Here is a 13,969-nt window from a genome sequence, read left to right as displayed (position 1 = left end):
TAAGTTTCTCACACTGTGGTTCCCCCCCCCCCTCAGGGAGCCTTGACAGATACTCCAGGGGGGTTCAGCGAATAATAACCGAAATTTCTTTTAAATAATTAAAATCAGAAAGAATTTTGTTGAGGGTACACAAGTTTGAGAACAACATTTGTAAAAAGACTACCTGAGTCAAGAGTGTAGAGTTGGTTGCTATAGATCTTGAATTAGTGATTGTGTATTTGGTTTATCAGGTGTAGTTTGTCCGTCAAAAATTTTGGGGGGAATTAACATTGTTTTTCTTTTTTTGCTAAGTATTTCTTTCATTTGGTGTTAAGAGTGTTTAATAACTTTAACAAAAGTTAATTTTGTGTTCTTCTGTTGGTTGGCTGCCATTCTGGATCAGTATATCGCTGTTGAGTGTTTTAGTGTCATTAGGTGTGCTGAGTTATTGCTAGAAGTTTCTTAGTAATTACTGTTTGTGCCAGGTTGGATATAGTTGGTTGTAGAAGTGACTGCTGTTTGTGTGTAGTGTAAAGGTTAAACTACGGATCAGCGTGTGTGATAAGTTGATTTACGAAGTTAAGTCAAGGTTGATTGGTTTTCTTCTGCTTCTAGAATACATGAGTTATTCAGTGTTGTGTTCACTTATATTGCCTGTTATTGGCAGATAATGGCAGACAGAATTCATAGTAAGAATGTTGGTAAAGGAGGGGGAAGGAAAAGAAGATTGGAGCTTCCCCTTCCTTCTAGAGTTCCCACATTGTACAATACTGATTCTGTAAAGAAGGCTTCTGAGAAATCGTCTAAAGGTAAAAATATTAAAGCAAGTAGTGTTGTAGATAGTGGTGCAATGAGTACCATTAGTGTGAATACTAACAATGGGATTTCTGACAACGTTGATTTTCATATTCAGGTACGTGGTGCGGAAAACGTAGTTAATGTTGGCTGCAGGTTGAGGAAGAAGGTGTAACAGATTTGACAAATGTTAAGATAGCTGATTTTCCCAATATTACGGTTACGGAGGTAAAGAGGTTACGGTTTCTGATATATTGTTTTTATTTGGAACCAGGGAAAAATATAAGCACTAATGTCCGTGAGAGTAAGATAATGGTTACTAGCATATAGGAACAAAGGCAGAAGTATAACTGAAGCGGTTGTTTAGTTCCACCAAGAGGCGAATCATAAGCGTTCTGCAACCAGCTGGACCGGTCAAGAATATTTCAATCGGTTCGCGATTGGGAGATAACAGACTCCAAATTACATGTATGAGTAGAATCTTTTGTTTGCCATTGACCATTCTCATTAAGTTGCAGAAGTCCTCCTTGGTCATCAAGTTTTCGTCTTTCTTTGCAATTGATTTGAATCGGTTGAGCGTGACGAGCTTTAGATCCTCATTCATTTCGCTGTTTGGATGATTGTAAAAGTTTCGAAAGGGATTTTCTTCTCACAGTCGCGTTACAAGGCTATGCAGGTCATTACCGCATGTTTCGTCAGGGTCAACCGTCGTCGTTGTCTTGACACATCGTCTTACCTATTTCAATCGTTTTGCGAATGTCCAATTTCGATTCATACAATTTACGATCTAGTATGAGCTCTTCATTGTCATCGTAGATCTTGACATATTTAATCTCTGACAATATCTCTGTTTCCTCATTGCGAAATGGAATGCGTTACCTTCTCGCGCTTGTACTCGTTGAGATCTTGAGCCAAGCCATAGATTCGATAGCGTATTATGCGTGGATACTGTTGTTTCTTGCAGATCTCGTAGCGCTGCATGTGTAATTTGCGACAAAGCACGACAGAGTAACATGATTCAACATGAAAGTATGATTGTAACAATACAAACTTGTATTGTTGCAATCATACTATTCAACGAATGGCTACAATCAAACGGGGAATTAGGCTATTGGCCTAACCTCTTCCGAACGTTGAATCGGTAGAGTAAGCAGCAGGCGTATGTATCCTATTTATCACTAACATTGATTCGGTAGAGTAAGTAGCGGGCGTGAGCATAAATTGCATCGTTCATAATTTCGGTTCTAGCTGTTCAAAATTTAGTGGTGCCGTCAAAGGTGTTTTACACGTAAAACATCTTTCGTGCGTACAGAGTAAACACGCGATATTTTTTGTTTTTAGTTTTAGAGTAACTGTGCTTTTAATATATATATATTTTTTCAGAATATTTATTATTGTAATAAAAGTTTTAAATAAACATGAATCCAAGTAATTAGAGTTCTTGTTTTGTTTTTTTTATACTTTATTGCACCTATCTGTTATCGAAATTTATGGAGAAAAATGTTTGTTTTTGGAATACCGGTATCCCGGTTTCATAAATTAAAAATACCGAACTACCGGTATTGTAAGCCCTACTCCGGACTATGTAGTCAGAACTCAACGTGTGTAAACATTAGTACTCCTAGACTGTCTTTTTGTATCTCTTTATTGTCCTCCAAGCCAGGAAATTGTCAACTCCATCCATTATATGGAAACAGTATTTAGTGTAATTGGTTTCAGTAATTTAATTATTTCATTGGATTCCAATTCAAAGTCTAATTTATGGTTTAGTGGCATGACTGATCAGAGAGGTCGTTTAATGGAGGACTATTTTGATGAATAACTTGTGTGTAGTTAATATATTAGGACAACCTTACTTTTAACAATGTTCATGGCAGGTCAAACATTGACTTTAGTGACTAAGGGGTTATCCAGGCGAATTTGTCATTGGCTTGTGAAAACAGACTATACGAATAGTGATCATAGATCTTTTGTTTTACATATTACTTTGTCTGATTTAAACACCACTTTAGATTCTGATAATTTTCAGTTAACTAGATTTATTTATAAGAAGATTAAATGGTCTAGTTTTGCACGGTCAGTGGCTTTAGATTTTTCAGGAGACAATATGGTTAACTTGAATTAGATAAATTGTAGAATTCAAGGTTAACTTGAATTTCTAAAATGCTTAGGATGTGATGCTGCTTTCGCTGAGTCTTCATTGCTTGGAGCCCTCAGTTGTGCCTCGAGAAGACAAGTTAAGAGGCGAGTTGTTAATTGATGGAATACGGAATTATCCAGGTTAAGGAAAGAAGTATTTAGGAGTAGGAAGGCATAGCAGAGGTATAGGCAGTGTGGGCTGAATGAGGCTCAATTGTATCATGCATGTTATAGTAATAAAAAGAAAATTTATTATAAGGCTATTTATGAGAGTAAATTAAGGGCTTGGAGAAGTCTAGTTACTAGTGTGGGCAATACAGATCCTTGGGGATTAATTTATAAACTAAGTATGAATAAATTAAGATCTGGAGAGATAACGAATGCAGCGATCGTTAATGGTGTGGAAACAACTGACTGGATTACAACAGTGCAGGCAATAACATCTGAGTTGTTTCCTCATGAGGAAGGAGAGTCTAATGTAACATACCTTGGGTCAGTCGATATTGATTTATTTAATTTAGAGGAACTGAGAGCCGTTTCTAAGCAAATTAACATTTCTGAAGCTCCGGGGATTGATTTAGTAGAGAATGTTGCTGTTCTTAACGTGATTGAACTTTATCCTAACATCCTGTTAACTTATGTAATAAATGCTTACTTCAAAGGTTCCTTTCTTGGAATCTGGAAAGTTGGTTTGATTAAGCTGGGTAAAAAATCGAATTACCCAAGGAGGGTATAGACCAATTTCGTTATTGGCTAATCTTGGCAAAATTTTTGAAAGATTGTGATTTTCAAGACTGAACCAAGCCATGGATTAGAATGGTTTGATCCTGCCTTATCAGTATGGTTTCAAGAGAGGACATTCTGCGGAGGATGCCATCAATGATCTTATGAATTTCACCAACCAAGCAGAGGATAAGTATGTGTTAGCCATCTTTATAGATTTTATTGGAGCTTTGGACATGGTGTGGCATGATAGTATTCTGTCTGCATTAAGGGGTATGTAATATCCAGACTTATTGTATAGAACTATACAGAGTTATTTGTATGGTAGGTAAATTATACTTAAATCTAAGCATCTACAGTTTAATAGAATTCTTTCGGGCAGGTGTCCTCAAGGGTCTGTATTGGACCCACTTTTTTTGGAATTTAGTACTTAATTTATGGCTAGAACAATCAGCTGAAAATCCGCATAAGATTGCTTATGCATATGATTTGGTTTTGTGTGTTACCGGTAAATCCAGGTCTGTGCTTGAAATAAGAGTGGCCCAGGTGTTAGAAAGTCTAGTGTTAGTAAAGTAAAGTGTGTTTGGGGTCAAACGGCACCAGGGGTTTCCCCATCTCCGCGTAGTTTACATTGTCGTGTGTTACAGTACGCTGTAAAGGCCAGAGATTTAAAAGTGTATGGATTTTGTACATGAGTAGTGTTGTGTACCGTTGTTCTTCTGGCCATTTAGCCGCCAGGCCTCTGCTGAGGCCAGACGTTGCCCACACTTCGCCCCGTGGAGGCAGACCAGGTACACCAATATTTTAAATAAGTACTCTGGCAGGTCCTGCCACCTAGTTTCCTGAGATTTCAGTGGCTAGGACCTAAAAAAATAAAATAAATAAATAAAAATAAAAAATTGAGAGGTTATCGTGTGGTGGTTGTGCTAGAATTGTGAGGCCGAAAATTGTGGGCGAATCTAATTTGGCTGTAATTAAGTTTGGATGTGTGGGGCTTTCGCTTGCGTGCAGGTAGAGTGGGAGGGAGACTGAAGGCTGGGGGGTGGTGACAGATAGAAGAATGGAGTCGATAGGGAGGGTGACTCCAAGATTTGGTGGGATATGCCCATGCCCTCCAGAAGGGAAAGTGTGGGTGGCAAGGAGGGAAGGAGACAGAGGGACCGTCACCTCCCCCCCCGGCCAGGGAAAGGAAAGAAAAGTGGGCCAGGCCAGATCGCCAACAAGGCTAGTGTGCAGAGAGGCTCTGCAGTTTCTTCAGTCGGTGGAATGTGATTTCTGGGACATTGTCCCGTCCGAGGTTTACAAAAGTCCAGTTTATTTTGTAGCCATTCATTTGTTAGGATCCCATCCGAGGTTATTTAGTCCAGTCAGTTTGGATGTGCATTTGTGATTTTATTTTGTTCCTTCTGCTATGAAGTCGGATCCCTGCGGGTTTGATTTGTTCTGGTGGTCCTTAGTGGCGTCATTGTTTTTCAGATTATGGGAAGCTTTGATGGGTACTTGCATTCTCTTCATTGCGGTGGTTGCGGCTGGGGGAAGGTCCGTCTTCTGTTGAAGAGGCCCTGAGCGAATTTTGTTAGCGCTTTGTAGCTGTCTTCTTCTAGGATGAGCTGTTCCTGGTTTTGCAGTGTGAATCGAAAAGTCTAGTGTTATGGGCTGATCTGCATAAGCTATTTATATCTATAACTAAAACTGTTATGATTCTGCTTAAGGGGAAACTAAATTATGCATGACCGCCAAAAGCTTTAATTAAGGGGAGGCAGATTCCCCTAGTACCTGAGGTGAAATATCTAGGTATAATTGATGATAGATAATAATTGGTGATAGATTATCAACATTTAAATTACTTACACGAAAAAGTTAAAATATGTAGTCAGCAATAGTTCGATTAACTCGGTCAGTTGGGGGTTGAAAAGAACGGTTTAAATTTATACTATAAGGCAGTTTTCTTACCTATTGATGCGTACGGAGCATCAGCATGGTACTTCGGAGATATTAAATTTAAACAGAAATTGTTATTGATTCAGCGCTTAATGCTTTATGTTATTTCTAGTTTGTGCAGAACAGGCTCAACGAATGCCATGCAGATTTTTGTATATTATGTATCGGGCCTTTTGTTATTACATTAAAAAAGGCATAGTTGTTTCTTTCGTGAACATTACTTCTGATGTCACTATAGATATATCTAAAGCTAAGAAAAATGTTGTAACACAGTTGATTGCTATATGGCAGCAGAGATGGATCTTAGTCTATCTTGGGTGGTGACTAGATTGTTCATTCCCCGGGTTACATTTACTTTTCATTGTAAGAACAAATGGTTCTGTGGAAAACGTCTTTTATTTTAGCTGGCCATGGATCATTAAATTATAAACTGCATTACTTTGGTCTGGTCAGCTCTCCTTTATATACTTGTGGTCAACCTGAGACTTGGAGTCATTTATTATATGAGTGTAGTTTGTATGTCGAACATAGAGAAAGGTTAAAGTGCATATTGGTAGTATAGTTATAGGCAGTGAAAGTGATCTTATTGCTAATTAGGTTAAATTTCAAACACTACAAGAGTTTTGTGTAACTGTTTTTCAAAGGAGACATTGGAATAATTTATTGCTTACTAATTAAGATTTTGTTATATACATTCTGATCACTTAGCTCACACTGTTTTTTTTTTATATTTTTATTTATTTATTATTATTATTTTATTTTATTTTTTTCTGGCTCCCAGGATTGGGCAGCCTGGGAGCGGGATCTCTGGCACCTACCGGTATAGCACTACTTCCGGTTGTTGCGGAACTTAGCGCATGAGGCACTGTCACCCAGGCCCATTACTACATGCCTAGGGATGGCCGTCAGGGAGCAGCTGTCCAGGTGACGGCTGCTCCCTGGTGGTGAAGAGGCATGCTATATAGGCCTATTTTGCAGAGATTCTGCACAAATTCAGTTGAAGATAATGGAAGTCTAGGTGCCACCGTAGACATAATAATAACTCCTACGCCAAGAAGCGGTCATCCGCTCGTTTCACAAGAAATGATTCAAGAATTCATGAGGTGCAATAACCACAAGCCTGATCAAATTCGAGGCATCCCTTTAAAGCCTTAAAGATTTGCATCCACCTGTTTCCCTATAAAATCAAGCTTCTGCATCGATTGGAGCCACAAGACTATCAAAGCCATCATGATTTCGCCCAGCAGAAGGTCGAAAGTGACGTGGTTGTGCCCAGGATCCAAATTGGTTATATGGACAGATGAAGCGCATTTTCACCTTGATGGATATGTGATAGGGGCAGAGTAAACTCCTCACGCGCACGTTGAATAATTAATGTACTCACTAAAAATTGCAGTGTAGTGTGGATTTCGGCACAGCCATTATTGGTCCCGTTTTTGTTTGAAACCATCAACAATAGAGGGCATTTTGAGACATACACAGTAAACGGCATATGGTGTCTTACTCTATTTCGGACCAAACTTATCCCAGAGCTTAATGAACCGTGATTTAAATGGATGCATAATTTTTATGCAGGAAGGTGCTACTTCCTCCCATATTTACAATAATGTTAAACAGCTCCTAGATAAATCTTCACTGAAAAGCGAATTTTGAAGGCAACTGTGGAGAATATAATGCACCATTTTGATCGCTTATTACAAAATAAAGGTGTAAATTTGATTGTCAGTAAAGACTGGTGAATATTTTTCTTTTGTGTTATTTTTAATCAATCACTCTGTGCACTCATGGTGGTCAAATTTTGAACTAATTCTGTTTAGAAAATCCACGCACTGATTACAGTGCAGAAAAAAAGAATAAGAAAGGAAACTATTTTTCGAGCTAGTAATTTGTAAAAGTGGGAAAGAACTTTAAATAAGTCTAAAAATACGCATTGTATATTTGGTCCTGCATTAGTATTTTTACATATTTCAAAAAATAATATTATTCAGTTTACAAGAACTGATTGCATCTAAACATTAAACGTTTCATTAATGATATAATCTATTGACAGTATATGTGCAGTTAAAATAAATAAATCCTGTGAAGAGACGATTTACGCTTGCGCATTTGCATTACTACACCACAAAACAATTAAGGTGACTAAGCAGTAAAGATTTCCCGATCTTCAGAGCAACCCTTGCAATTCGAGAACGATCAAATCACATCCGCTGACTGCGGGCAACCGTTATGACCCTATTAAAGTCCGAAGGTTGGTGGCCGGTGTTTCAGATCGCTACGGGAATCCAACCATTACTGACAGTATCTAAGGATGGAAATATCCACCCCTCCAAACAACCTGTATATTGCTCTGAAATGACTGTCCCGGCTGGAGAAACGCCTCTTTCCCCCTCAGGGCAGGTCAGTTGCAGAAAACATTCGAGTTGTGCACGTGCTGGTGACATCTTCCGTCGTCCCCCCTCCTCATTTCCCCCACTGGTTTACTGTCGTCTGCGCGACGGGGGAAGCCAGTCGAGTGCTTATTCTAACTAATCAGCCCAAGGAGAATTCCTTAATAGGGTTGCTAACTGGCCATGAAATAAGACTGAACGTAGTGGGTGGGGTGGTTAAGAATACCAACAGATTGCAGGGTGTTAACGTAGCTATGGTAACGGTCTTGGAATTTTGCCCAGTTGTTGTAGTTGTTTTTAAGAGTTGCTCAAATGTTCATTGAAACCGTAATGTCGCATGTCACCCTCTTGTTACCAGAGCCAACTCAAGAAGATTGTGTACATTTCTAATGAACATTACTTTGTCTCTTCGTTGAGCATTTTTAAGGTACACGCTCGAGGGAAAATCATATCTAATTGTTCAAAAGTGGCCCCAGCTTGTTTGAAAACCTGTATTGAGGTTTTTAAACAAGCTGGATCCACTTTGATTAATTTTGGTCGGGTGTTGTGATTATTACTTTGTATTTCTATTGTACAACCTGCGTGAATAAGATGATTTCAAATTTGCATCACATCAATGGTAAAGCTTGGTTCTCATTTTACATGTTTTAACTTGCCAAAATATGTTGTGAAATGCTAACAAATGTTAGATGATGCTGCTATCAGAACTGTCCTGTTGATCCAGAGTGGACGAAGTGCTAACCAAGGCCCGAATAGCAGCTTCATCTTACATTATTCTCGCCCACACCACAATATATTTAGTTACTCAATATGGTAGAAACGTCGATTATAGTGCCTTTCCCCCTTGACTGTAAAATTAAATACCGTATTTCCAGACGATAAGACATAACGTAGTTTTAGAAGGCAAATTTTGGCACATATTTTATTGCATATATTTGAAAAACAAATTACTGCGTTAGTGTAGCTGACGTAGGCTTCAAAGGAGTGATGCATACCATCACCAGCCTTCTACCAGAAATCAGAAACTCTTGCACGACGCACTGGAGCAGTCATTGAGGCCAAACAAATAAATGCACGGTATTTATTTGTTTGCATAAATACACGCTTTGAAGGAGTTTGTTTATGCATGGGTAATGCACAATATAAACAAACTCCTTCATACTCTTAGGCGTTTATCCAAGAAATATCTTTTAAATACGTGCTTTTTTTTAACTGCATATTGCTCGCCTTCCGAGAATTTTGAGAGGATTGTGTACGTTGTTTCATAGCATATAAAATAAACGGTAATGTGGTGTTGACCTGAGGACTATAAAACTCTCATACGACCATTGAGGTCGAGGAACTGCACTTCTCGAGTTATGGTTGAATTCGCTTGTGACCTAACTGTAATTAACTCCACACACATACACGCTTATATTCTTCGTTGTGTTTAAGGGACCGTCTACTACTGAGGGCACAATAAAGTTTTTTTTTTTTTTTCAATGGAACACAGGACATGTTTATTGAGGTAATTGGTCCTGATGCCACAGGCGATTTACTGCTGTCACACGGAGGCAAGCAAACGAACCTCACACTCCATATAAAATAACCGAAGTTCGGACAGCCCTCTTTCGCAGCAAATTATCTTTCAAAAGGCGTCATTTTATTGCCTTTAAAACTGGGTTGTAGCTATTGCCGAAATTATTCTAGTGTATCTTCACACAGTCTTTTTAGAACGATTCCTGTACGACATCTTGTTACATACAAGTAGGTAATAAGTCACGGTGGATTATTACCAAGAATTTCTTTTGGAGAAAATTCAAACTTTTTTTCTCCAAAAATTTTTCAAAGATATTGTAAGAGTTAAAATCGCTCCAAATAGGAGCTTGATTCAGGTTAATTTTTTGCATTTTGGATTGCTTCTTTTTATTTAAAATAGTAATAAATAAGTGATTATTCTGAATGCTTCAGAGCGGCGTATCATATCATTTTATTTTGATATTGAGTTGTTCATATATACATATTCTTTTGTTAATATGCTTTTATTTCGTTGTTCATTTTCTAAATTAGTAAATCAGTCTTACAAGATATGGCAAATACACATATTGATGAGACGCAGGTATGAAGGCACTTCCTTAATGTAGGCAGATTTCCCAGGATTCCACGGAGTGTTCCGGTTTCGAGATTTGAATAGTAAACCTATTCGTAATAGCACTAATTATTAGTCACATGGAGGCCAGAGGCTTTTGTTGCGCCAGCCAATAAAATAAATAATAAATTACGCCCTCCTCACATAGTACCTATACAGCTGACATTTGAATTTCCCCAAGCTCTCAGCCTCAACTATCCATGGAGGCAATTTATTCCGGTAATTAACAATTCGCTGGCTAAAAAGAAATCTTCACCTAATTCAGCTTAAACCTTTCCCTCCGTAATTTTAATTTATGGTCACTACTTCTGAAATAATTTTGACAGCGAAAATTCCACTCTCATTCATTTTACTTTTTCTTCTGAAGACCTCAATTAAGTCTCTAAGGTGGCAAACTCTGTAGCTCACGTGTTTCCTCGTACACGAGTACTCTTTTGTAGAAATCTTGGACCCATTGCCTGTCTTTGGACCCTTTCAAGAAACTCGATCTTCTTCTTAGGTGCGGCCTCCATACTTGAACAGTATTCCAAGTGGGATCTTTAAAATTGCCTTACAATCTTAATGATGTGTTTTGTTGCAGTATACTGTATTATTTTTTATTTTCTTTTATTGAGGTTTATTTTCGAAACAGACGAACAAGAAATAATCGCGCTTTTTCTATTAAGATTCATATAACGACATATAACGTTTGTAAAGACGCACCAAGAGAGGATGGACAGAGGTACACTCACATTGCCACGTTTTTTCCAATGTTTTGACATTAATAATAATCGTGAAAATTTCGCAGAACTGGAGAGACTACCTCGCACGGCTTTCGAAAGGAAACTTCAATGACTACTACAATTTGTGCGTGAATTAAAATGTTTCGCCACTTATGTCCCAGGCTAGCCATTATGCTATCACTCGCACAAAAAAGTCCGGGTTTGAATACCGTCAAAGACTGGAGACATAAGTGTATACGTCTGTGGTGCTCCATAAAGAGTACAGTGCAACCATAAAATTATAAGAGCGACTTTGATATCGTTCAGCGCAGGTAGATGTCTACTTCTCTGTTCTGCAAGTGGATCAGAAGAGGAAATATAGGGTAATATGAATATGATTTTTAATAATAACCCTTCTGGAAAACCAAAGTGTTGCTTTGTTTCCCCGCCGCAATCCCTTCTCAAGGTCGTGGGTGATTTTAGTGAAACCCTCTGCATTTGGCCTCGAGGTCGTTACTCGTTCGAGTAAAATTCCTTCGTACTGCTACGAGCTTCAATGGTTAGTTATCGATATCCCTGTTCTGTTTTGTCAATATGAAAAAAACAGCGAAGGGTCTATACAACACATGCATTGCAGAGAGGTCAAATATGATTACTGAGAACCGCCTGGAAGCAAGTGTACCTTCGGTGGGGAGAGCAAAACTAACGCATGCCATAAGGATGCAGTGACGTCTTCCCGAAATAACGAAGTTTTGGTAAGACCTGTAAATTGTGGTAAACGCACGAGAAGGGATCGCATACTCAATAGTGTCTGCTGCGAAGCCACAATTAAAGCTAAGATTGCAAGATCCCCCTTGCTTCTTAATGGTAATAATTTAGGTAGTCACAGCCGAAACAGAATTATTAAAACGTTATCAACATCCAACTGCAGAATATGAATGGTTTGTAATGATGCGTATGGAACTAGGGCTGATGAAAGACCATGTGCTAAAAAAGGAAAGGAATTCGCAACATAGATTCAGAAGATGCAGAAAAGAAACACAATGTCACTAGGGCAAGCGATTAGAGCTGTGCGATGTTCTTTAAGACCATTGATAGCACCCTACAGGAAATTCATAAGGAACGCTGTTCCAACCCTCATGACTGTAGCATAGTTGAAAAGCGAAATGCAGTTACTCAGACGACACTCTCTGGAGGAATCAACTAACCATTCACACCGATAAGAAGCGTGTTGATAATCCTACCAAGAAATCTACGGCAAATGGAAGTGCCCTGGAAGCACTCCTGAAGGAAACAGGCTATTGCCAGTTCCTGAAATCGATAGAGAATTGAGAGCAGAATGAAACGGGCTGATAAACAGCTGCATGAAGCGATCCAATCCGACCGCGTCCTCAATAACAGTCATACTTTGTCGCATTTTAATAAGGATACAGTGATGGTCGCCCACCCGGAATACACAAAAGGCAGTTTCATTTTTCTAGAACTGTCTCTTACGGTAATTCTGAGTCAAACCTTATTCCAGATAATCACGATCCTGCTTTCCCATCACTTGAGTACGTGGACAACCGTTTTGTTACTGGAATAGAGACTGGAAAAACTCTACATGTTTAGTTTGTCTTCTAAATCCTGTTCCTGAATTTGGGAGCTTTGCAGGAGTGAGTGCAGATCCTAATCAACAAAAATGGATCGATAGGAACAAAGGATCCAGCAGATCTCGTAGTCATCCTCTTCCAAGGAGCAGTTGCCCTGAAACGCCGTAACCCTCCAAGCCAAATTTCCTTGGGCATGGAGCACCTCACAACTTGACAGTTGAGGTGAACGAAAGTTTGGCGCCTAGGCTCTCCATTAGGCTCGGGGCGGAGACTACAGAATTTCCTTGCTGTTGATGGGTTTATCCATGGAGTCAATAACTAGTCTCAAATTGAATCTGCTCCCGAATTACCACGTTATTTACACGGATCGACACAAACATGCCCACTGTTAAGATTGGAAATCTGAGTTTCCACACTATTGGTGTTAAACTCCAAGTGCACAGGATGAGTACCAAACATCCTTCATATGCATTTTTCGACGTCTCTTGCAGACCTGCTGACGTTGATGTGATTCTTGACCCACATCTTTGCCCACTAGGGTTCGTCTTCGGCGAATTTAGAGAGAACCCAGGAGTATTTGCTAACGTCAAGAGCAGATACTTAGGATGTGGAACTCGAGAAACTGGATGTGCAAAGCTCTCTTATTATTTTCACCCAGAACGTCAGAAGCATATGTAATAAACGTCATTCTCCTAAATCGCTGGCGCCTCCGTAGCCAGGTGGACAGGAGCGGCACTGCGTAGCACACGCTTCTTGATCAGACCGGGGTTCGAGCCCGTGACCACCAAATACGGAGGGTGCGGAAAGGTCAGGGAATGACCACCGCATATTTCCGGAGCAATATGGCCTTAGTTGCTAATGCTCCTAAAAACCAAATAACAACAACAACCTAAATCACTGTTATTTCTTTGAAGAATATGACATGTGCCTTGTCAAAACATGGCTGACTTCAAATAGCCAACTTGACACTCTTGTTTCCAACTCCTCATATCTTGCAATTAGAAATGATCGTGCTAATAAGCGTGGTGGTGCCATACTTCTTCACCGTAAGTCGTATCGCTCGGGGAATGTGAGGAAAGGTTCCTCTGATCATTTTGAGTCTGTGCACCATTTTTGGATGATGAAATCATCTAATTCAAATCTGCATCGTTTACCCACCGTCCAGCCATTCGCAAAAATCTAGAAATTAAGTTCAAATTTGGCTTTCGTGTTGTCTCTGCTCTAACATCCCTGTCTTTCTTACAGGCGATTTCAACATGCCTATCCCTAGATATGCAGATACCAGGAGCGACCTCATTCTCTCGCTCGAAAATGTGCAGCTAGAATGTCTTAAGACACAGCCCACGAGAGGAAATAAAACATTAGATATAGTATTTCATAACATTTCTGGCCTTACTCCTGTTGCACCCAACTTTCAATTTGCATCGGATTACTAGCCGTTGGCGTTTGAATTTTTGGCCAGGCCTACTCAAAATGAACATAAAGAAACATTAGAAAAAAATTGTGTTTTCTATTAAATTCTTAAATCAAGATATAGTCATGAATTCTCTCAAGATGTAGTTATGAACAATATTAGAAAAAACT

At 39.2% G+C, this 13,969-nt stretch overlaps 1 protein-coding gene across 1 annotated transcript in view; it reads left to right on the top strand.

Annotated features, from left to right (window-relative positions):
• Positions 1 to 649: 649 nt before the first annotated feature.
• Positions 650 to 13,969, top strand: part of tup (LIM1_Isl and LIM2_Isl domain-containing protein tup) — a 182,517-nt gene continuing 169,197 nt past the window's right edge. The window contains exon 1 of the mRNA XM_090389947.1: positions 650 to 892. Within this exon, the coding sequence (XP_090246073.1) occupies positions 650 to 892 (243 nt within the window). The remainder of the gene's footprint in view (positions 893 to 13,969) is intronic.

This window comes from Mastigoproctus giganteus, chromosome 2 (assembly GCF_048544385.1).
Source record: "Mastigoproctus giganteus isolate SK-2022 chromosome 2, ASM4854438v1, whole genome shotgun sequence".
In the NCBI taxonomy this organism is placed as follows: Eukaryota; Metazoa; Arthropoda; class Arachnida; order Uropygi; family Thelyphonidae; genus Mastigoproctus; species Mastigoproctus giganteus.
Note: the sequence above shows the minus strand (reverse complement) of the source record. Positions and strands in the feature narration are given on the sequence as shown.